The sequence below is a fragment of the Vidua chalybeata genome, chromosome 1 (assembly GCF_026979565.1).
Source record: "Vidua chalybeata isolate OUT-0048 chromosome 1, bVidCha1 merged haplotype, whole genome shotgun sequence".
In the NCBI taxonomy this organism is placed as follows: Eukaryota; Metazoa; Chordata; class Aves; order Passeriformes; family Viduidae; genus Vidua; species Vidua chalybeata.
In genome coordinates this window covers 58,647,172-58,671,291 of record NC_071530.1, presented here as the reverse complement: position 1 = coordinate 58,671,291, position 24,120 = coordinate 58,647,172, and the positions used below count along the sequence as shown (strand labels likewise).

The 24,120-nt window shown below is 34.5% G+C and overlaps 1 protein-coding gene across 8 annotated transcripts in view; it reads left to right on the top strand.

Moving 5' to 3' along the window:
* BRD9 (bromodomain containing 9) overlaps positions 1-24,120 on the top strand; it is a 26,874-nt gene extending 2,754 nt beyond the window's left edge. The window contains exons 3-18 of one of the 8 annotated variants that reach the window (XM_053939730.1): positions 148-280; positions 1,948-2,008; positions 2,930-3,074; positions 4,905-5,015; positions 5,819-5,931; positions 8,011-8,100; positions 8,951-9,083; positions 11,322-11,397; positions 12,691-12,786; positions 13,561-13,693; positions 14,482-14,593; positions 16,237-16,275; positions 16,716-16,787; positions 18,015-18,117; positions 19,878-20,045; positions 20,793-24,120. In XM_053939730.1, coding sequence (XP_053795705.1) covers positions 148-280; positions 1,948-2,008; positions 2,930-3,074; positions 4,905-5,015; positions 5,819-5,931; positions 8,011-8,100; positions 8,951-9,083; positions 11,322-11,397; positions 12,691-12,786; positions 13,561-13,693; positions 14,482-14,593; positions 16,237-16,275; positions 16,716-16,787; positions 18,015-18,117; positions 19,878-20,045; positions 20,793-20,893 — 1,686 coding nt within the window. In that variant the 3' untranslated portion in view covers positions 20,894-24,120. Of the gene's footprint in view, positions 1-147; positions 281-1,947; positions 2,009-2,929; positions 3,075-4,904; positions 5,016-5,755; positions 5,932-8,010; positions 8,101-8,950; positions 9,084-11,321; positions 11,398-12,690; positions 12,787-13,560; positions 13,694-14,481; positions 14,594-16,236; positions 16,276-16,715; positions 16,788-18,014; positions 18,118-19,877; positions 20,046-20,792 lie in introns of all 8 variants that reach the window. The other 7 variants (XM_053939722.1, XM_053939737.1, XM_053939716.1 and 4 more) reach the window with 7 other exon arrangements.

The window sequence follows — 24,120 nt, the reverse complement described above, 5'->3', positions numbered from 1 at the left end:
GTATGCAGTATTGTTTAAACTGTATTGTGATTGGATATTGAATGAGTGTTCTAAATTAAAAACATCACTGTTTCTTACCTTTTGATGTGTGGGATTGCACAGTCCAAGTACATCCTTTTAAAATATGTCTTCTCTCTCCTGTCCTAGGAAGAGAAAAAGAGGAAAAGGGAGAAGGAACAGTGTGATACTGAAGGAGAAACTGATGACTTTGATCCTGGGAAAAAGGTGGAGGTTGAACCTCCTCCAGATCGTCCTGTCAGAGCATGCAGAACTCAGCCAGGTGAACAGTGTGAAAGATTAAATTATTTTGGTTCTTTTTAAAACCGCACAAAACAAAGTTTTTGTCAAAGGTAAAATTTTAATGAAGACTTACTGAAATATAGGGACTTCACTTTTTCCAACATCCAGAACTTTCTGCTGTCTGAAAAGTCAATATTCTTCTTGGTGCTTCCATGTTTTAGTAGGTTTGTTTTCAGGTGACTGACATTGCCAAGGACATCTGTCTCTGGCCTCTGTTCCTTGGCAGGATAAACCTCATTATAAAAGTATTATTGCACATAGTGCTCCCCTAATTACTTCTCCTTAGCATTTATACCACAGTGATCAGAATGTCTGAAACTAGGTTTCATTTAGTTCAAGGGAAAACACTCTTGTGGAGACTTCTTAGGTATTGTTATCATCTTTTTTTGTTTTCTAACCTATGTGGAGTTTTAGTATCTCTATTCTCATGGAAAGGAAGTTGTGATAGTGTATCTCTAAAGACTGTAGACACCACATACCACCCCTGTTTTTAATTTATAAATCTTCTTTAATTCTTATCACCAACCAAAATATTTGTCAGCTGTGTGTGGCAACTTCTGCATGTTTAATCCTTTTAGATTTTGCCTTGCTTTTTCTACCTGTAGCCATTGCTTGATAATTAAAACTTAGCATTACTCAGTGGAAACCTTTATCTGAGAAAATGTTCAATTACATCAAGATGTCAGTTATACATAAGCCTGAAAATGGGACCTAGTAGCAAAAAAATTGTGTCTTTAAGAATATTGTGAGTCTTGTCTTTGGAATACTGCCCTTTGACTAGTCTGGTAAGGAATTTTATAATTGTGACCACACATTAAATTGGGGAACAGTGGCCATCAGCTGTCAAGGTAACTGAAATTTTCAGGTCAGAATTTTATGTCTCTGAGTAGTCCGGAGCCTTAAAAACTGACAAGATAAAGAATATTTCCATTATTATTCTCTTTTCATCTGGTTGTAAAATGGTATTGGAAAGCATATAAATTACCTGATCCATTCTGTTTAAGAAAGGAAACGTCTTTCCTCTATCATGGAGAGTTGGATTTTCAATTCTTGATGCTTCATTAATGTTTCAAACAGCCAGTCTCTCTGAAGTAACAGGTAATTAACACATAGTGTTTCTTGTGTGATGTGTACAGGAAGTGAAATTGTAATCGTTACCTCTCTTTCCAGTAAATCTGCATCTGTTTCTCACTCTGTGATTGAAAGGTTTAGAGAATTGCATGGGGTTTATGGTGAAGAAACCATGAAAATTGCACAGCGAACATGTTGTAAGAATATGGATTTCCCAACTGCAGTATTTGAGCAACCAAGTTTCACTTTTTCTGCAAAAATATATAATGTAATTATTTTAATCTTATTAATACATATTCTTAGAGCTGCTAAACTTAGCATTACATCTGACTTAATGGGTACTAGGTTTTAATGTGATAAGAAAAAAAGCTCAGAAAATGAAGAAGAAATAGATACTGTGTGCTTAGATATCTTATGTGCTTCTGCTTTGAAATCCATGTTCATACATTCAGCTTCAGATCAGTACAAGCTGTACTTGTAGTAAGATTTTCTCTCTGCTACTTATATTTTTAAATAAAAAATATACACATATGTGGTTTCATTAGCACTTATCTGGGTTTTCATCTCAAAATGCAGCTGAAAATGAGAGCACACCAATCCAGCAATTACTAGAACACTTCCTTCGCCAGCTTCAAAGGTAGTAAATGTTTTTGTATCTTCAGCTGTGTTGGCCATGTCTAATGCATATTTATATGTGTTACCTGGCAACTTCTTATCCTTGTATTCTGTTTGAAAATAGTGCCTGGCAACTGACTGTGAGATATTTGTTAACCTTTGCAACCATGTTGTTTTTAAAGATAAGTTGAGGATAATTATTACCAAGTTTGCAATTCTAGCATTGGGCAGGGAAATAAGTGTTTTGGGCAGATTATACATTGCCATTATAAATTTATTAAATATTAATGACTTAGTTTAGGGATCAAAAGCCAGTTGTAACTCTTGAATACTTTAGAAGATTGGACTGTTTTAGTTAAATTTTGTTTTATTCAGTGTCCACTGTCAGATACAAAGCAAATTTAGACTTGGTTACTTGATAATCTTCTAAATTGGGAGAGGCTTTTTATTTTATTGTTTTCTTAAACCTGCATCTCATGTTAAAAAAAATCCATTTTTATTTCGTAGCAATACGCTGAATTTGGAACTAATTTTAAAAAATTGAACATTTTATTTATTTTTAGAGGACCTTATGAATGAGAAGAATTGAGCTTTTTTCCTCAATGAAGCCAAAAGACCAAGTTGGAGTTTAGAGACACAGAAAACATACAAGAATTAATTAAGAAATATAAGAACTAGCTTGAATTGATCATTTGATCGTTGAATTGAATTGAAAGACATTTTAATGAAAATTTTCAAGAATTTCTTTTTGAAATAAGTCTACATATGTAAAATCACAATGCTCCCCTTTATCAGGAAATTTTTCAAACATGCATTTGTTTTATGAGAATGTTTTCAGTGGTTTTTATTTTTTTAGTAGTACTATTGTGTTATTAATGTGATGCAAAATTAAGAATCATTTTGTTTGCTGCTGTAAATCTAAATTTATTGTTTTTATTTTTAGGAAAGATCCTCATGGGTTTTTTGCTTTTCCAGTCACGGATGCCATTGCTCCTGGATATTCCATGATAATAAAACACCCTATGGATTTTGGTACGATGAAGGAAAAAATTGCAGCAAATGAATACAAATCAGTCACTGAATTCAAGGTGAATTAATAAAGATTTAGATATTTCACAACTAGTAAGAAACTAAAGATTCTTTTTATCTGTAGAAGTCTTTGTTACATTAATTAATGCTATTTTTTTCCAGAACTGAGCACTTTCGTATATTCAGTGTGTTACAAATAATCTGTCAGATTCTACTAAAATCTTCTATAAATTACTATGGAAACCAAGAGCATCTTCTGAAGTTCTGTGGAATTTATGCTGCTGAACTTCAACAGGAGTAAGACTATCACAAAGACTTAAGCCACTGAGCTCTTTTTTTTTTTTTGTTGTTTTTTTAATCTAGACCTTGTTAGATTGATTTAAATGTCATTTGGACCTGTCTGCAAGAAACCTGTGGATATACTGAAGTGTCTTGTATACGAGTAAATAACAACTACATATTTTTTATCTTTAATTTTCCTGATTTTCGCAAACTTCATTTGAAATTGTCTTCTGGCAGAAACTTCCTTGGCAAGTTTATTTGCAGCTTAACTTAGTTATTAATTATATTGTTATTGCTGTAATAATTCATTAGATACATCATGGTTTTACAGACAGTGCAGTAAAAAATGTTTTCATAGTATTGCTAGCTCCTGAAGGAGAGGAGTTTTCCTTAACTGATTTGTGAAGGTCATGAATTATTAGCAGCTTTTGGAATTGTTTTTCGTAGACTGATGTTGATATGATGGTAGCCTCGGCAGGAGAGCATTGGCTTGTTTCTCAGGGTTAATCTCTTTTTTTGAAAGGTCAGCAAGGTGAGCAAAGAATGGTTTACATTTCTTACAGATGGTTTGACAAAGATTATTATTCTATTTTGTTAAATATGCTGTAGAGATTTATAGGAAATAGTGAGAAAGGATTCATGATAGCATTGCCATCAGCAATGCCTTCAGGTTTCTAAATTCTGTCTTGCTGGATTGTGTTATTCAACAGCTTAAAAGGGAAGTTTGGGTGGGAGCTCTCTGTGACTGTTCAGTTATAGGCAAGGTTGCAGTACTGAAACTAGCAGGATAGAAACCTAAAAAAAAAATTGCAGTATTTTTTAGTATTTTTTTCCTCAAGGATTTACCTTTTGCTAGTAGTTGGAGGACTGATAAAAGTTTCCTTAGAGTCTGCCCATGTTAGAGCGAAAAAGGAATTGGACTCCCTTTATAGATACATGAGGGTACCTCATTACACAGAGCTATAAGCCATAACCTTAATCGAGAAATGAAGTTTGTAGGTTTTTAACTTCTGAAACAAAGTCTGCTCAAAAGGTTACCTGTCTAACTTGCTGAGACTAGTCATAAAACAATAAATAATCTGTCTAAGAGTATAGTCTGAATGCAGTTTGTCCTGCATTTAAAAGAGGGGCAATTGCTGCAGAACACTCATTTTGCTTCAGAAAAAAAGGGTCTGCTTCAAAGTTGGGCAAGCAAAAGACTGGCTGTTTCTGCAGCACTTGAGTTTGCTCGTCCATGTCGCCTTCTCAATTTCTGTCTTTGTGATGGTCTTGGTAATTGGAGGCAGAGGGCTTGTAATGCTGTAAAAAGTTACCTTGGTAGTTCAATACAGTGTTTGGTCCATTTGGTCCACTTGGTTAAGGAGAAGATGCTACGTTTGGCATTCAGGAAAGATAGTGTTTTTTATAACCAAAAGCCAGTTCCAAAGGAAACTGAGCATCTTGGAGAGGTAGAAGAGGCTCAAACCTTTGTAATTCTGCTTTTGGCTTGTGTTCATGAGCCTACTGCTAGAATATTACTGTGCTTTTTATAGAGCTGCCAAGATGGAGTGGTATCTTCCAGTCATTTAACAAAGGACCTGACAGTTCTTTTGTTTTGCATTTTACAGGCAGATTTTAAACTGATGTGTGATAATGCAATGACTTACAACAGACCGGATACTGTTTACTACAAGCTAGCCAAGAAGATACTGCACACAGGCTTTAAGATGATGAGCAAAGTAAGAGACCTATTAAAAACAAAAAGCAGAAACTTTGGGGGTTTTTATGTTACCATACTTAAAGGAACAATGTAACAATGTTGAATGTTGTTTCATCCATCTGTGATGAATTACAGCAGTGCCCGTTAGTGCTGCTATATTTAAGGGCTTGACAGGATTTTTGTTTTAACCCAATAATTTTTACTTATTTCTCAACCTTGCCTGCACCACTGAAGTATGTAAGAGCTTCTTTCAGTGGAAGCAGTTAAAATCCACATATATCAAACTCTACCGTAAAATCCTGCTTCTGGCTGAAATTTTGGAAACAAGATCTCATTTAAGTTTTATTTCTGTGTAAACAAGAAAGTGGTACTTTTTTGAAGGTGTTGGGGAGTTTTCAGAGGTATCACAAATACTTTTTACTCAGGTACAGTTGTTGGCTTGTCAAATGAAGGTTTTTTTTGTGAGCTGCTCTGTGTGTGCAGATGTGTGTGTGCATGTGTTACAGTGATGGTAAGTTTTATGTAAAATAGTTGTTCTTGCATATGCAGTTTGTTTGTTTGTTTGTTTCTGTCTTGATAGTTGGGCTGCAGAAATTCTGATGCCATGCTACCATAACCAAATCTTGTTGCATCACCACTGGAAACGAGACATTAAGAACAAAATAAGGCCATGGCCATTCCCATCCCATCCCATTATCATAGCATCTTGACTATGAGGGAAAGGTTAAGTCCCTGCCGCTCTGTCCTTTCTGATTCTAGGAACGGCTGTTAGCTTTGAAGCGCAGCATGTCGTTTATGCAGGACATGGATTTTTCTCAGCAGGCAGCTCTTTTGGGCGATGAAGACACAGCAGTTGAAGAACCTGTTCCTGAAGTTGTTCCTGTACAAGCAGAGACTACCAAGAAATCCAAAAAGCAAAATAAAGAAGTTATTAGGTAAAGGTTTTAATGGGCATGCTTGCTGGCTTGTTGCAGCTTTTGTAGTATTACATAGCAGCAAAGAACTGAGGAAAAAACTCAGCATTTTTCCTTGAGGTCCATAGGATAAATAGGCAATTTTATTGTATTTTATTTGTTTGTTTATACAACTTGTTTAATAACCCAGTGATTCCTAACTTGAAGCAAGCAATTCAAAAGATGACTGCATATTCTTTCAAACACTTAAAATTAATATCTATGGAGGTATTTTCATTCTTCTTTATATCTGTTTTAAATAATGAATGGTTTCTTCTCATGATGGTTTAAAATGTTATTTTATTTTGGATATAGCTACAGATACCTTTTGCATTTTGTCCCTTTATTTCCTTTCCTAAAGTAGTCTCATTAAAATGTAAGAGGTTCTTCCCAGGAGGGCAAAGTGGCCCCATATCAATGAGTGATTTTATTTAACTTTAACCTTGTCTGACAGGTTATGAAAGTACAGGAGATTATTTCTGGAGCAGATGATAATGTCTCCCCAGTGGAATCTTATTAAGCTCCTTGGTAAAATACATTGCTAGTGCAATAGTAATCTTCCAGCTAATAGGTAGCCCCATGTCACAAAATCATACTTTTATAGCTAAACTCTAATGTTAATAATTTTTTTTTAAACTGAATTTAGGCAATTTATTTTATGAGATTTTAGCAGAAACCATGATATACAAGCAACTTATATTGTTTAGTGTTCTTACATAGGCATCCAAAGATAGACTGAATTTAAACTGTAAAACATTATATCAGCTGGAATTTTATGGGAAAAAATATTGCAACAGAGCATCACTAGTCATGTTGTAAATAATCTGATCACTTAGATATGTTCTGCAGGGTTTTTTTTAAATCTTCAAAGTAAAAAAAAGTGAAATATACCTTATTTCATTTTTTTTTTAAGTGAAGTTTAGTGTGCTCATCAGCCACTTTTGATTTTTTACACTTTCAGCATTTTTGTAATCCTTAGTCCTGATGGAAGAAGTAGTATTCTACTACTTAGGGTAGTAATTTAATTTAGGGTTTTTTTTTTGAAATAGAAGACTGCAACATGTGTCTTCAAAAATAATTTTAAACAGCAATTATCTGTGGTGGAAGCTATTCTAATGATAACATACAAAAACTAATCTGTTGCTGTATCATAGAGAATTGAGAAAGTGTCATTTGTCCTTTGTTTAATGGATTGTGGATGGAAATCAACTGAAAGCACCTTTTTGTAAACAAGTCTTGAGGGGAAGGTGCTTTGGTTTTTGATTGTTTCTATTTTTTTAGAAGACACAGTAATTTGTTTTGTGTGGTGTCCAGCATTAATTCTTGCATAAACTCTGCCACAGGAGTAACTTTGTTCTTTTGAGAGCAAGAAATTGAGACTGCCAAACCATACAGCATGGCTCTGTCTTTATTGTCTACCATAACATACAGATCAGACAGTTAAAAACTGTGACCTTTAATTTTGTCCTGGTACCAGTTTATCAGCTGTCAGTTGTAGTATAAATCTACTTTTCTATTCTTCTCAATATTTATGTAACTTTAGTAGTTGAAATTAATTTGGTTTTTTCTAAATAACGTGAACTTTTACATACTTGTAATTTTGCATCTGTAGGATTGATACTGTATTTTTTAATGAACAATAAGACCCTTAGAGGGTCTTAATCAAACCTAATAGCAGTTATTTTTGCCTTCATATTTCATGGTTACAGAGGAGTTGAATTCAATGTTTGCAAAGTGTTAAAGCAGCTTAGACCTCTATATAAAGGAAGAAGTGACTTGATCACTTGAACATCCTAATATTTAAATAGTTTTTGAAAATTTTGTTTAGGATGTTGCAATCTTCTGAACATTCTCTCAAAATTCTTGTCCTTTAAGTATTCTGTAGTGTGTGATAGAAAGTGCCAGTTGTTGAGGAGTTTCCTGCTGTGTACACCCTTTCTTAAATTTTCAATGAAACAAAATAGTATAACACGTTTGTCTCATAATAGTATGATCCTGTGATCTTTTTATTGTCTTTAATAGCAAAACTTACTTGTGTATTGGGTCTGAATCTCTATACAGAGAGAAATTCTTAGCTAAGCAAATGGAAGAAGATAACCCACGAGAGAGAAATGGATTTGGTGTGAGGAGATGCTCTACCCAGTACCTAAGGTGTTTGGCCCTAGTGTCTAATGTCCATATAATGCCCTGAAATACTTTGATGTACAACATTTATTTTACATATAAAATATAATGAAGACTTCCATATTCTGTGATATCTTCACGCTTCTCTTTATGATACTATCTTTTTCTGATTTTATATGATAGCTATGTCCTGTCCCATCCCTGGGTATGCTTATTTGCTACGATTTTATTGGTTTGGAGCTTTAATGAAAAGGGATCTACTGAAAGATAAATGTTAAATTCTATCATTTCAGTTACAAGCAGTTGTGGGATTGATACAGATTAGGAATGTTAATTGCCAATACTAAAACCATAGGAATTAAAGGACTCCCTTTTAGACTGGGAATTTTGTCGTACTTCTGCAAACAGCTATATGACATAATCATCATAAATGCAGCCTGTTGGGTTTTTTCTCTGATAAGCAACAGTTTCTATCCCTCATTACATAATTTCTTTTCTGCATCTTCCTGTTTGTAATTTTTGAAAATAGCGTATACATGCATGTGGGAGACTAAGGATGCATACAGCATTCACCTTGTATTAATGCCAGTTTTGCTCCCAGTCTCTGTTTTGTACTTCATTTTATATTTCATTTTCATCAGGATACAGAAACAAATCTTTGAAGTTAGTAGTTTGGTAGTTCACAGCTTCTGCTGCAAAACTTCATAATATAATTATAATGATGATATGATTATAATGATTATAATTCCACTTAGATGCTGAAGTAGACTGACACTGGGAGAAGAGTGGGACTGATTCTTCTATTAAGCAAAGCCAGAATTCAGCCCTTTGTTTTGTTTTAGCTTTTAATTGCTACAGCTCCTCTTCTCTTTTTTAGCTGCATTTTTGAACCTGAGGGGAATGCATGCAGCCTGACCGACAGCACTGCAGAAGAACATGTCCTGGCACTAGTGGAACATGCAGCAGATGAAGCTCGGGATAGGATCAATCGATATCTACCCAACAGCAAGGTCTACTGCACATGGCACTTCCAGTTTGTGCCTGACTATTGAATGCTTTGTTTCATGTTAGGAAACAGTCTTTACTGTTAGACTTCCTGGGACTAGAATATCTGGGATGTGTGTTTTGTGTGGCGTATCGATACTGCTGTTGTCTATCATTTAGTTGCCCCTGAAAACCACTGTAGGGGCTCCTAAGTGATCTCAGGTTCTATTGTGTGTTGAGCATCCTTGAAAATTCACTTGCAGGAAACAACGAAACATTGTTCAATCTTGAATTGCAGCCCTTAGCATTGAAAGTGATTAAAATAACATCACGCTTCTCTTATTGTTGCAACCTCAGAAAATGCGAACTATGTCATAGGTTGAAGGGCTATTAGGATTCCCCCTCTCTCCCTCTGTCCCCATCCCCCCAAGGAATTAACATATTTTTAGTGTTAAATTACTGTTTTTGATGAGGAGAGTCTGTAAACCCTTATAGTTTCATATGTAGAAGTAGTAGCTGTCAGATGTAGCATGAGTACCAAACACAAAGATCTTTTATTGACTAAGTTTAGATAGCAAGTTTTACAGTCCTGAATGTGATGCTGATGTTATTCCATGTATTTGAGTTTTGTGCTCTTCCAAGGACAAGCTTGGTGGTGCTGTTGGTGCTGTTCTCTCTGAAGAATCAATTTTTTTAGCTCTGATGATAGTGATGAATTCCTTCATTCCCTTATGCTAGGATTGGAGTGAATGCTCCAGGCATTTGCTGCAGATCTGTACTGAGTTAGTCTATTTCCCTTGAATTTTATGGAGACTTACTCCCACCTTTGCTTCCATTTCTCACCTGTCACTCTAGTGGTCTCTGCAGTCAAGAAAGAATCAGGATGTGTCCACATCCTGCATTTTCCACCTCTTTAAAAATATTGCAGAAGAAACTTTACTTTGAAGCAAATGAGGTGTTGTGTCTTCAAACTTAAATGTCCATTTCTTGGGCAGTGGCCCTGATTATGCAGTCAATTTAGGCTCAACTGCATTATGAAATAAAACTGCAAAGAGTAGTGGGTGAAGGCTTGCTTTCAATGTATTTCTGTTTCTTTGGATAATGAGAAGACTTGCTAAAATTGAAGGCTATTTGAAACCTCCAAATAAGAGTGGCTTTTTAAATCTCTTTAAAGCAATACCGTTGACTGATGCAGGCAGTTTTGCACTGTTCAAGGAAATTTCTCAAGCAGCTCTTAGTTGCTAAAGCTGTTAAGTCAGCTTGACAGCCCCACTGCATGTCCCACTGAATCTAGGTAACCCTGGCATGTTCTTGGAATTCAGCCGTTGCTAACCTCTGCCATCACTTGAAGATACTGTTCTTGTTCATTCTCTTTCCAGCACCTCTCACCTCTGTTTTTATTGTATGCCAGTATTAGCTTTGGCCTTCTGTAGAGAAGAGTTTTAAACTTTTTTAAGTTTAAAGAAGAGAGAGTTTTAAACTTTTTCAGACGGAGGCGGATATAAAACAAAATAGGAGAGATTTGTTGTTCATTTCCTTGGAAGTATTTACTAATATTTTTGTAGGGAGATAATAGTTTTTATTTTCCCTTTATATTGAGAGGTTAGAGTGTTTTTTTTCTCAATTCATGTGTAGTTGGTTTCTGACATTAGCTTTGCTTGTTGCATCAGATCTGGCTCTAACTTTACAGAACTTGGTGTGCTCTGTTGTCTTTCACATCTGTCTTTAGCATTGTGCTTGTCTGCTTCAGTAGGTCTGTCACAACACTTCCTCTTGAAGAATTTGGTAGTGTGTTAATAAAAGTACTTATTAGAGGAAGTTGTGGGTGAGACATGAAAACAAGCAGTTCAATCTGTATTTGAAAATAAGCAGTGACTTTCTTTGTGGCTAGGAGTTACAGATCTGCTTCTAAAAAGAATGTGTGTTCTGACTTTGCAGTCACAAAGGCTGGCTCTGTGCTAATGACAATGGAATTTGGTTTGTCTTGGGTGAAAACTTGAAATCTGACTTAGAAAGATGAATAAGGCATTGTATATATGATGAATGAACTTCTCCTCCTAAGTCTTCTGTTCTGAAACACTTGCTAAGTGGTGTTAAATAGTTGTGACCCAAGGTTCTCTGTATGAAAAAGGGAATACCAAAGTGCAGTATCTCAGTACAGCTAAAAATGCTTTTTATAGTTTTCTCCGTAAACGGGCAGCTCCTTCTTTGAGTGTGAACAGTTTTGAATGATTCCTCCTGTATCTTTCTGGTTCTGTTCACAGATTGGTTATCTGAAAAAAAATGGAGATGGAACTTTATTATTTAGTGTTGTAAATTCATCTGATCCAGAAGCAGAAGGTAAAAGCCATATTCTTTCAAGCAAACATTTCTAGTCTTGAATGTTCTAACAGATTTTGAAGTCTTGACTGTATAGATCCTGTGTAGCATAGATGAGTTTTAAAACTGTTTGTAATTTTTCATAAATTTTTATTCTTTTCATTAATTATTTCCCAAACCATTTCTCCAAACACCCCAAAGGTGTTTCTGTTTGCCTTCCATATTTTTATTCTTCAGATGCTTTGTTTTACTTATGCCAACAGTGAGAAAATAAAATACTATCTACTTGTAAGCATTTACACATTGCTACAACTTTATAAAGAGCTTGGAAGATAAGCTTTTACTGCAAGTACACTGTAGTGTTAATATCTAATGACAAAAGGTGAATGAAGATGCTGCAATTCTATAAATCTGTACATGTGCAATGCACAGATGCAAATTTAGAATAATTTTTTACCTCTTTATTATCTAATTTAAATCATTAGCTAAATTTCAGTTTTAAGTTTATGAGATTTTGCTCAATTTTTTTTCTTTAGTTCCTTGATCTTTTCTCTCTTTTTATTGTTGCTATTATGTTATTTATATTGTTTTATGCTTTCCCTTTGCTTTAATTTCAAGCCCAAGATGCAGAAGTATTGAAAATTTGTAATGAATAAATGTAATGGTTTTTTGGTACTGAGTGTCATGTTGATTTAGCACTTCCTTCTCTGCACCTTTTGAGATTAGAATTTTTTCACAGTTTTTGTCTTGTTTCACTGATAAATATATGAATGCTTTTGACTAATCACATTGAGAGATGAAAGACTGCTAAATTCTTTTTCATCTGGTAGTAAATTTTTCCAGAATGAAGCTGAGCATTTTGGCTGCTATCATGCCTATTACCTATTTCTAAAAAAAAAAAAGTGATTTAATACCTCTGAAATTATGCCACTGAAAATTTAAAGAGTGATGGTAATGGATTTCTATAAACAAACAACCACTTAGCATAAGAGACTGCTTTTATCACTTTAGTAATATCTGGATATTGAAGGTTTGTGAATCAGCTATTTAAATAATTACAGATGCTGCTGTATACTTTAAAAGTGAAATAATTTAAGCTATAGATCTTGTTAATATGACATGGAAGCATATTTATAGCTTGTGGTTGAAATTTAAATGGAGAACCTGAATAAGAGTACCTACCCTTAATATATAGTTTAAAAAACATTAAGTCTTTATGTTAATTACAGCTCTAAAATAGCAAATTCTAATTATTTGTCATAAATTGTAAACATGAAATGCTTTTCTAAGCCTTCTTTTAAATCAAATTATTAGAGGAAGAAACTCACCCGGTGGATCTGAGTTCACTGTCAACCAAATTATTACCTGGCTTCACTACACTGGGTTTCAAAGATGAACGAAGAAATAAAGGTAACTACCAAAGACCATGTTTTAACTTTGTTTTTATTAAATGTTCAAGCAATTACTTGATATAAAATAATTTCAGTTTATACCTGTTTATACTATGAAAGTTCACCTTTTTTTTTTTTTATAATATATAACAATTCCATTAACAGCAGAATGCAGCTTATATTAAATTGAATATTTTGCTTATTAAATGTAATTAAATTAGCAGTTCATGTATTAATATCTTACCTTAGTGTTATAGCCACATTAGAAGTTTTCCAATAATGGTAGTCCATTTCCTCTGGGAGAAATAGTTTTTCCATAGTAATTGCACTTACCGTTGAAAAACAACTTCCAGTCATTTGCGTTTTTGCAGCATATGACAAAGATTTTGCAGACTATGGATTTTTTTCCCTGGTATTATTGACAGTTTTTAATAATTGACAGTTTTTCTAATTTGCTGTCTAGAAACTGACTGGCAGCCAACAGTAAAGTAGATGCACACAAAATATAGAACTATAAAAGGGAATGTGGCCATGAACCTTTTTCTTCTCGGAGTGGGGTGGATAACTTAGTACTTGATTTTTCAGTAGTATAAGTATGTTTGTTTATATGGTTAAAATAGTTATGCTGATTTTTAGAGTCTGGAAGTGTCCTTGAGACACTGCTGTTGCTTTCAGTTGGGGGGAAAAATACATGGCACTTTCTGTATCTGCTTCAGAAAGCACAATCTTTTTTTTTCCCTAAGTGATCTTTGACACTTGTGCTAATCATTTGTTGTGTCTTTTACCTGTGTAGTAACCTTTCTTACTAGTGCCAATACAGCACCTTCCTTGCAAAACAACTCTATATTTCATGATTTGAAACCAGATGAAATGGAGCTCTTATACTCAGCATATGGTGATGAAACTGGGATCCAGTGTGCCTTAAGGTAAGGTCTTCCTTATTAGGAAAGGCTAACTTCTCATAGCAATTTTTTGCAAAGCAATTTAAATTAGATCCTGATAGTTTTTTTCTAAAACTTACTTTTAAAATAAATCACTATAAAATTTGAAGCTAGCTTTCATCCTTCTTGGTTTGTTTTTTGTTGGTTTTTTTTTTTTTTTTTGGATAGTCTGTTTGCTTTTGGATTTTTGGAGATGGGGAAAGTTTTGGGGAGTTTTCCCATTTGACCTTTTAAGCTATTCTATTTTATTGCAAGGTTGTTATGGATCTTGTTATTAGGGTCTTCAACCACAGTAGGTTGCAACAGATTTAGTGTTTTGCTTTAAACCCAGCAGTAAATAATTTTAAAAGGCAAGTAATATATTTCAGTGGTTTTAAAACAATGCTGTTTTTTAATGGGTTTCAAAAGAGTTAATGCTACTTGAAAAGAAAAATATCACTTATCATTAAATTGTCGATCTTGGAGGGAAAGAAATCATCTCAAGCTTGTTATCTTCTGTGGTTTTTTTTTTAACCTACTACCCTACCGTCAATGATAGTTCAAGTCAAAATGTGCTGGTACATGTGAAAAACAAGTTGCAAATCTACTTTACTGTTAAAGTAAAAGAAAAAGCTCTGTGTCTTGACGACCTTAATTGCACTCCTGAAGAAGCATAAGAGTTAAAGGAAAAGAAAATGTAGGTATAACTCAGTGTATTTGGGAAAACATTTTAAGTTGAAGTAATTTTTACGAAAGTAAATGTTTTCTGTAATGCTTATCTCCACTCTTGCTAGCTTACAAGAATTTGTGAAGGATGCTGGAAGTTACAGCAAGAAAATAGTTGATGATCTTCTGGACCAGATCACTAGTGGTGACCATTCCAAAACTATTTATCAGCTAAAGCAGGTGTGTCCCGGGTGCACTGAAGTGTCACAAATTCATCAGAATAAGAATGAACCTATTGGCTTTTTAATACTGTGTGAGATGCTTTGTTTTCTACTGCCAGTTTAGGTAGTGCAAGCTTAGCTGTTCAAGCAACCATAAACCAAATTAGAGACTGATGAAGGATAAATGAAGGAGGAATCCTTTTCTCTGGCTAGGTCAGTTCTCCAGTGTGGTTCACTATGTGACTGCAGAAGGGAGGAGACAAGAGATGCAGCATAGCAGAGACCAACCAACTGGATGGAGTTTGGGCACCTTTGTCACTCAGTGTCATGACTTACATACAGACTTCTGAGTTACATTGCAATCCTTTTGTTAAAGGATTTTAAGTTTTGGGTTTTTTTGGGGGGGGGGTTTCTTAATTGAAAAGCAAAATATATTTCTCATGGAAGGATTAGTTATTTGGAAAATGGAAGTAAAGTTAAAAAACAGAGTAATTACCACTGCACCAGGTATCTGTTACTCCCCAGTGCTAACTTTTACATTCATGTACTGCATCTACAGGGAAAGCTTTTAATTTATTTCCAAAAGCACTTTCCTGAAGAGATGTATACTAAGATTGGAGAAGAGAGTTTTCTCAGAAATGTGTATGGTTCTAGTGAGAAAGTTTGCATTCCCAAGACAAAATAAGCTAAAAAAATTGCAAAATTTCTGAAGATAAATTTCATGTTGTCTTCACTTTTAAAGACAGTCTTAGTTTGAAATAATTGTCTGCTATTTAAAATGCTGACACTCTGAAAGATTGAAGAATAAAGAAAGGGAGGCAGGGTGGGAACATGAAAAGTACTTAGGCTTTCTGACATGATTATCCTGTGTCTATGCAGACTTAGATGTGTAATAGGGTGGTTGGTGTTTGGAAATAAGGAGACAATAGAATGAAAAACACTGACAATCCTTTAGAATTTTCTGGGTGTTTTTGCCCTACAGAAAAAGATCATACATATAACAGGAAGAAATGTGAAAGATCAGTTCAAAAAGTTAAAACCCAATATTTTGAATACTCTTCTACACATAGAAATGTGTGTATGCAACACAGTCAACTTAGCATTAAAATAAAATTTGCCTTTGCCTTTTACCATGTTTTTCTATGAATATCGTTCCAGGTGAGAATTTCTGAGGACCTTCCAAATGGTCAATGGCTATTTACACTTGAAAATTCTGTTTAGTTGTGACATATATGGATATACACTGATTTTACACAATTACATGTGTTTCAGTGATCATATACGTGGTGTTCTATGCTTGAGTATTTTGTACTGCTGCATTTGAGTAAGAATTAGTGTCTCTGAAAGTATAACCTTGAATGATTTCTGATCAGAAGTTACTGAAGTAATGATGAAGATACTGCATTTGAATGTAAAGTTTATGAGCAGAAGAAATAGTATAAGGGGACTCAAAGATTAGTTAAAATGCATAATATTAAAATACTTAAGAACAACAACTGTTGCATTCGAATTGCATTACAGATATGTGAAAAAGTTAGCTGTTTCTAGCCTCCTTTTGTGTGTGGTTTGAATATACTTGAAATGGTACAAGATGGATGGTACAAGAAAGATGTCTTTCTCATGTGTTGAATTTAAGCAGTTATTGGTATTCTTTCTTTCCAGAGGCGAAACATCCCAGTAAAACCACTGGATGAAGTTAAAGTAAGTTATGCTAATACTCTGCTTGTTTGGGGTTTTAAACTGGGAAAAGTGTTTTGGCATTTAAAGTAGAGAAAGTTATGTTCTCTGCAACATTCTAATTCTTTATTTTATTTGATGTGCCTCTGTTCTGTATGGTAATACAGAAAAGATTGATAAGTGGAGTATGTGAGAAAGGAGAGGCTTTAGGTTATTCCTGGAGAGGCTGTCCTGGTTAGTTACAAACTGTTGGTATGACTGTATATGATTGCCCTAGAGAAGAGCTGGTCTTTAGTTTTTTGTGAAGGTTCTACTCAAACATCACAGAATGTGGCAGTTTTCTGTGATGGACCAGGACCTCATTGTGGAAAAACAGTAAATTACACAGTAATGTTCTCAGGGAACATTCGTAGTAAATATAAGCTATGAAATGCTAAGATCTGAAGTATTTCTTTGTTCTTTAGGTTCTGCCAGTTCTTATAAAAGAAGAACACAAGTTGCGTAATACCTGTCTGGATTCTTCCAAACAAATTATGGTAAAATGGTTGAGGGGTAGGGGAGGGAAACAACAGAAAAAAAAAAACAGAAACAAAAAAGTAGTATTGAGATATTATTTCATTTCAGTGCACAGTCTGAGGTAAAATATTAAAATTACATTATCAGTTGCAGTACTGAAAATGAATTATTTGATATTTAGTCTGTTTTCGTTTGTGGCTTTATTGTTCTTCAGTTTATTTCAGCATGCATAACTAAGTCTCAGAGGCAGAAAGATCACATAGGAAACTGAAAAAGATACTTGATCTGCTGATCTATATTTGAGGTTCAGCCTGCTGTAAAATTAATCAGTTTTACCATATCCATTGAAAATGTCTATTGGAAAGTATGAGTAAATAATGTATATGTTATTATTTTACAGCTATTAATCAAATCTGTCTTCAAGTGGTACTGGTTTTATCTTGCAAATTATTTGTGACAACAGAAGATATGCACTGCATTCCATGGCAATTCACATAAAAAATAATTATATTACATTATAGCAACTAAAAAAATCATAGTTTTATAGATATTCCTTATGTTTTGTGGAAAGGTGTGGATTTCTTTAGAAGGTGACTGATTATTTCATGTAAGTGCTAGGTTTCATTTTCATATTTCTGAAAGATAATATCTGGTTGTATGTTTACCTGAGTGTCTCATTTCTCCTGCTGGATCAGACATCCTCAGAGATTTCCCTTAGAACAGGTTTTGAAGCTTAGTGACACTGATTTCTTTTTTTGTGCCATTACATTAGCAATATTGCAATAGGTGTGGAAAGAAAGGGAGTAGCAGAGTGTAGGCTGTATTTCGTTATCCAAATGTATAGGAAAAATACTAGAGAGGCCAATTCCAGCCCACTGTACCAAAAATTTCAATAAATCCAATGTTACATACGGAGAAGATGAGGGACACTGGTAATACTTCCAGCTGCTAGAGTTCTACCATGAGACATGGATGAGTCGAGTGTGTAATTGAGTTTCAGCAGTCCTGGATCATGAGATAAAAGACTTGGACTACTGTGTGCACATCCCTAACCCTTCATGTGACTGGTCTGTCCAGGAATCTTTTTGAGCTGTCTCAAATTTCAGGTTAGCCAAGATGGTTATGGATGCTCGTCTCAGGTGTTGAGATAATACTTCTGAGAGAATGGATTTGTGCCTTAAACATTGTAAAGTTAACATGACAGCTTGTCACTCTTGCTAATCTTTCTGTTACTTGTGTTTTAATAGGTTGGAGATTCTGCTGGAGACAGTAACACTTCTGACTTGGACTTTCTCTCCATGAAGCCATATTCAGATGTATCTCTTGATATTTCTATGTTAAGTTCGTTAGGTAAGTAACTAAATATACAAGACAATAGTTATGGTTTAGTTGTACCATTTAGAGAAAACGACAGCAGGATTTGCTAAGCCTAAAAAAGTGTTTGAAAAGTACTAATAAGTATACATTTGACAGAGGTAAAAGTCCAGGGCTGATAAATGAAACCTTGCTCTGTTTTTCCTTTGCGACATCCACGTGTTATGCAAGCTAACTTTTCCTGTACAACTAAAGAAAACAAAGTATTTGTACCTCACTGTTTTGATAGCTATGCTTGTATTTCTTGTGTTCATAGTAATACAAATTTTAAGAATCAATGTGAAGCTTTCACTCAGAAATTACGTTGCTTCATATGATGTCTTTTAAAATAACTTGGGAATTAGGTAAGTGTGTGAAACCTGATCATATTGCTACTTGGAATATCCCAAAACAAAAATTGGAAGAAACTTCTGGTGCCGGATAGACTTTATCTTCAGTTGTGTGGGAGAATTTGGATACTGTTTCAAATACATGCCTTTGATAGTTATCCTGTAAATACCACAACAAGCATTGTTACCATTTCTGCAGGCAGCTGAGCTGGTCAAATGTCTTCAAAAATGTCATCCAAGCAAACAACTTGCTTATGTTTTAAGGTACTTTTAGTTCTGAATCTGAAAGAGGCCAAGCTATCTATTATAAAACACAACCAAACTAATTGAAGGCTTAAAGGGAAAAAATATTTCTACAAATTTCTCACATAGGTGCAGTTTGAAAAGCAATTGTAAGCTCTGATAATGCTGTCTCACTCTTATTGCAGTTCAGTAAAAAAATGAATAAATATCCATTTTATAGATAATGTTTAGACATATCAGTCTTACTATAAATTTCATGTAGCATTGAAAGCTGCTTATATTCTATTCTTTGGCCTTTCTGTAAATAATCATACTGCTAGATTAGTTGACTTCCAGAGAGAGTTTATGAAATTACTTCCTATCATAATTCTTGCAAAATTAACATTTAAGAAAGAGAAGGGAAGGAGTTTATCTTCCTGTTTAAAGTTGAAGGAATTTTTTTTAGGTCTTCATATGAAAGAATAGCATATATTGGCACATACGTCCAGTTCTTTCCAATTTCACAATTTAATTTGACTTACTACAAAATCAATGTAGCTGGAGAAGATACTGTTCTTAGAACCTTCTGTGATGGGGATATCTTTGCCTCTATAGATTTCACATTCTGTTTTAACTGTATTTTGAGTTAGATATTTAAATGATCTGCTTGCTGACTCTTTTGCCACAAACTAAATGTGTTATTTACTGTGAGGGTGGTAAGGCACTGGCACAGGTTGCCCAGGGAAGTTGTGGGTTCCCGATTCCTGGGAATGCTCAAGGTCAGGTTGGATGGGGCTTTGAGCAACTTGGTCTGGTGAAAGGTATCTCTGCCCATGGCAGGGGGGTTGGAATTAGATGGCCTTTAAGGTCCCTTCCAACCCAGACCAGTCTGTCCATATCTGGCATTTCACAGCTAAGGGAGACAAATTAAGCTCTTACAGTTGTTTAGATATTGGGAGTCAGTTCAGTTCCAGCCATTTCCTTGTGGCACTTTCCTTCATCATCCAGTACTACACAGGTCTGCAGCTGTTGCTTTCTTGAAGTGCGAGGGAAAATGCAAGATTGAGGTAATTTGTGTATAGACAATGCTTGTGTTAATTCAGTTTAGAACTTTTTTATAGTGACTTGGTAATTCATGGGTCAATGTACATGTGCTAATTATGGGTTTTGATTGGTGGCTCTTAGGAAAAGTGAAGAAGGAGCTTGATCATGATGATAACCATCTACATCTGGATGAAACAACTAAACTGCTTCAGGACCTTCATGAAGCTCAGGCTGACAGAGTGGGATCCCGGCCATCGTCCAATTTGAGTTCCCTCTCCAATACCTCTGAAAGAGACCAACATCATCTTGGTAAAGTTAGCTGTGTCACAGAAGTTCCAGTACTTGTGCTCTATTTGGAATTGGTTTAAACTTACATTGTAATTTACATAAGTCTTTGTGGGAAACTACTCTGATAAAACTGTGCTGACTGATCATGTTTTAATTTTTAAATATGCCTGGCAGAGATAACTAACAAGATATACTTTTGACCTCCAGAGCTAAGACCACTAATTGTAATTTCCTATTTTTTTATTAGATGTGATTGAAGTAATTATGAAGTAAGTTGATAATTCAATGGCAAATTCCTATAAGTGCTTACATTTGATGCCATTAGTTACACTAAGGAGTATATAATAACTATTTTATTTCAGCATAGTTGTGTGCAGCAAGTAACAAGTGGGATTCTACAACAGCATTTCATTGTCAACTGTCTAATTCAGTGATAAGATGGGATGATAGCCTAACATACTGCTTAATAATTTGGTGCCATTTCTGAGAAGGTAGAAAATATTGGATAGATGATACTCAGTTGCATTTTGTATAATTACTCAACTCAGAGTAATAGCATAATGATTACTATTCCAAAATTATCTAAATTACTACGAATCTTGTGATTTCTTTTACATAAGCTCCTGTTTAAATATCATTTAGATGTCTGTTTTACTTTAAAAGTCTAAAAGGAACATGTGAAATAACTATCCTGTTTATATGTATAAATCTCTCTTAATTTTTTTCTGTATTTTTAAATTTTTGATTTTCTTTTCCCACATTCAACAGGAAGCCCATCTCATCTGAGTGTTGGAGAACAGCAAGACATGGTTCATGATCCCTATGAATTTCTTCAGTCTCCAGAAACATCAAATGCTACTAGTAACTAATACGACATGTACTATATTTATTTTGTATTTTAATTGTATTATGTTTTTGTAACGTTTTTGTCCATGACAGAAACTGCATTTTTGTCCTCTTTTCTATGAGGATTGCTGTATAATATCATGTATACAGGATTAAACAAGCAAACGTATAAAAACCCCAACCCCAAACTAATTAGTGCATAATGTTGTTAGCAATGTACCAAGAACTGCTTTCATTTTGTTTGTTAAGGGAGAGTGTTATTTACTGGTGTGTGAATCTTGCCTGAAAAGCAGCAAATAATGTGTTAGAAAAATTTATATTTTATAGACACTGAAAAGTGATGATTTTCCCAAAATCATGGCAACAGTCGTTAAATGTTTGCAGTACAATTACCAACTAGTTCTGTAGATAATTGTTCTGTTCTCTACTGTTCAGGTTAAGACCTGAACAACTCCAAGGAAGAACAAAGAACTGCATGAATTGGGATTATTATTGTGTTTTTCATCTCCAAATGCTAATACTCTGTAGAAATTGTTTTAAACATTTCCCCATATTTTAAAATATTTTTTTAATCACAGCAGAGAGCACTTCATTTGAGAGTAACAGTACTTGGGAGTTCCAGTAGAATGCTCATTTACATAACTTCTACCCTAGATTTGAAAAAGATTAATGTTTTTGTGATCCCTTGTATCTTGAAACATAAAGAAAAGATAATACTTGTATTTTTTAATATGATGTGTATATGTCATAGGGTGAAAAAAATACTGGATAAGGTGTGCTTTTCAATAATTCCAAAATAAAACTTTTATAATACATCAATACTTGAAACTGAGGGGTTTTGTACTGTTGCTATTTGCAAGCAGACAAATGTTATGAATTTACATTATTTTGTAACTATTAATAAAAATAGAAAAGCAGTTTTGATGTATAGCAGATCTGTTGTTCTTGCCAGGGAGAAGTTTGCTTCCTTATACTAAGTCTGAAATACTAAAGAGTTTTGGGTTGAATTCATGTGCTGCTTCAAAAGATGAATTTCATCATGCCACATACAGCTATAAACAAAAAAACCTTTTCATTTTAGTAACCTCCTCAGTTTTTAGTAACCATTAAGGAAGTCAGATAACTGGTAGTAAAGTCTTGATAGAATCTAAATAGGAAAATTGTTTTATTCCAAGCGGGAGTGCTGAAGAAAGAACACGGTGAGGTTTTTCTGCCTGGGAGTTGTTAGGAATATGTGTGGCACTGTGCTTGGGCTGCTTTGCTGCTCCTGCATTCTGATGCATCATGACCATGGGTTCTTGGAAGTGACATGGATGATCAGCTGCACTGTGGCAGTGTTGTTGGCGAGGATTTGCATGGACACACAGCCTTGTGTCGGTTTGCAGCTTCCCTAAACTATTTCAATTGAAAAGTGTCTTTAAATCTAATGTGCTTTTGCTCTCTAGTAAGTCTGATTTCTCATACAGTAAATATAAATTGATTCCTGTAATAGACTCTAAATTTAGTTACAGATGGTGAGGAAATTTTTACTGAAGCACTTGCTGTTGAATTGGCTGCCTTAGCTCTTGAATAAAATTCCACAGAATGTTTAAAATACCCCTCTAGAGGAATGTGCTGGTTTGTTCTGTTTTTTTGTTTGAACTGCAGTGTTTACTACTGAAAACTGAAATAGTGTGCAGTATCTTATTTGATATCTTCACCTGGATTTTAGGCAGAATGCATTCAAACTCTGTGGATCAGCCTTTATGGGCTCCATGAGCTGGTTGTATAAGAGGCTGGATGTTGTTTGCATCATTACTGTACCAGAGAGCACTTTGTGCCTGAGGAAGGTTTGCTTATTTATTCAGCCTATCTGACCCTTAAGCAATGTTAGTTATGCTCAGCAATCTCCAGCTTCTGTTCCATGGGTGCTGGACAATCCTTTCACTAGGCCTGCTGCCTGCATTCCCATTCAGGGAAAAAATGCTTTTAGGACTAAAACTTCTTCCTAGAAGCAAAGATAAATGTTTTTGCTGTGGTGCCTTCTCAAAAGACATAGGCATGTACTGGCAGATATTGACTTGTAACCTGTTTGCTGAATGTACTGAGACACATGATTAGACTCACGAAATGCCACAAGAAAAGCTTTCATGTTTCTTTGAGAAATCGCATTCTTCTAACTTTTATAGAAAGATTGGACTCTTGAGTTTGCAGCCTCTGGTAAAAAAATGCTAAAATTTTAAATTAAGTGGTTGAAGTAACGTCTTTCAGTCACTTGTTTGTCATGGTGCATTTTTACTGATTCTTGGGCTAAAAGAGAATCTCTTCCTCCTCTTCATTGTTGGTGTATGTGCCTATGCTTGTACCAGTGGTACACTGTTTCATCTTCCAAATTATTCTGGTTTATTTGAAGAAAAGCCTTAAGAAGAAATTTGCCTGTTCTTTCCTTACTTAATTAAAGGGTAAAAAATTCCCTAAGCCATGTCTTATTTGCTCTTGTCTCTGCAGGTGGTAAGTTCATATACACAGAAAAGCTTTGAACTAGTAAAGGCCTCTAATCTTATGGTCCTATTTAAATACTAAGGATTTGAAAAACTTGATTTAGTTCTGTGAATTTATTTAACATATATCATTATTTATTTAATCCGAGATAAACACCATTTCTTTCCAGTGTGTTTGATATTTCCTGTTTGGCTCATTTGGGAGATGGCACCCTGTTCAAATCTGTAATACATAACATGTAACATCTTCTAGCTAGGTGGCACCATATGTCAATAAACTTTATGTGAATTCCCATCAGTTGGAATATGCTGCATTGAAATAGAGGGGAAATTCCTTGGTTGTTTTGTAAAGTCAACCCAGGGTTTCTATAAAAAACTTAAGAAAATTAAATGCATTTTTTCAATTTTTCCCTGTAATAACTGCTGTGTCAAAAAGTGTATTGCACTAAGGATGTAAGCAATGTTAAGAGAAATTGTAAGTCTGTTCTTCTACAATGTAGAAATATGTCAATGAAAATGTGAAATGGTCTAAATAACTGATTATTCTTTTCTCTTTTGTATGTCTATCATCAAACTCGTGTTTTAGCACAATCATCTTCAGTGGCAGCAAAGGGAATGTTGAGACTGTATTGCACATATAGCAAGCATCTTTGTAAACAAGAATTCAGCATGGAGCAACTTCATTCCACTCTCTGAGATGCACAAGTACAGGGATAGAATTTACCTGAAAATATTAGATGAAAAATAATTAAAAAAAAAAATCTTTCTAA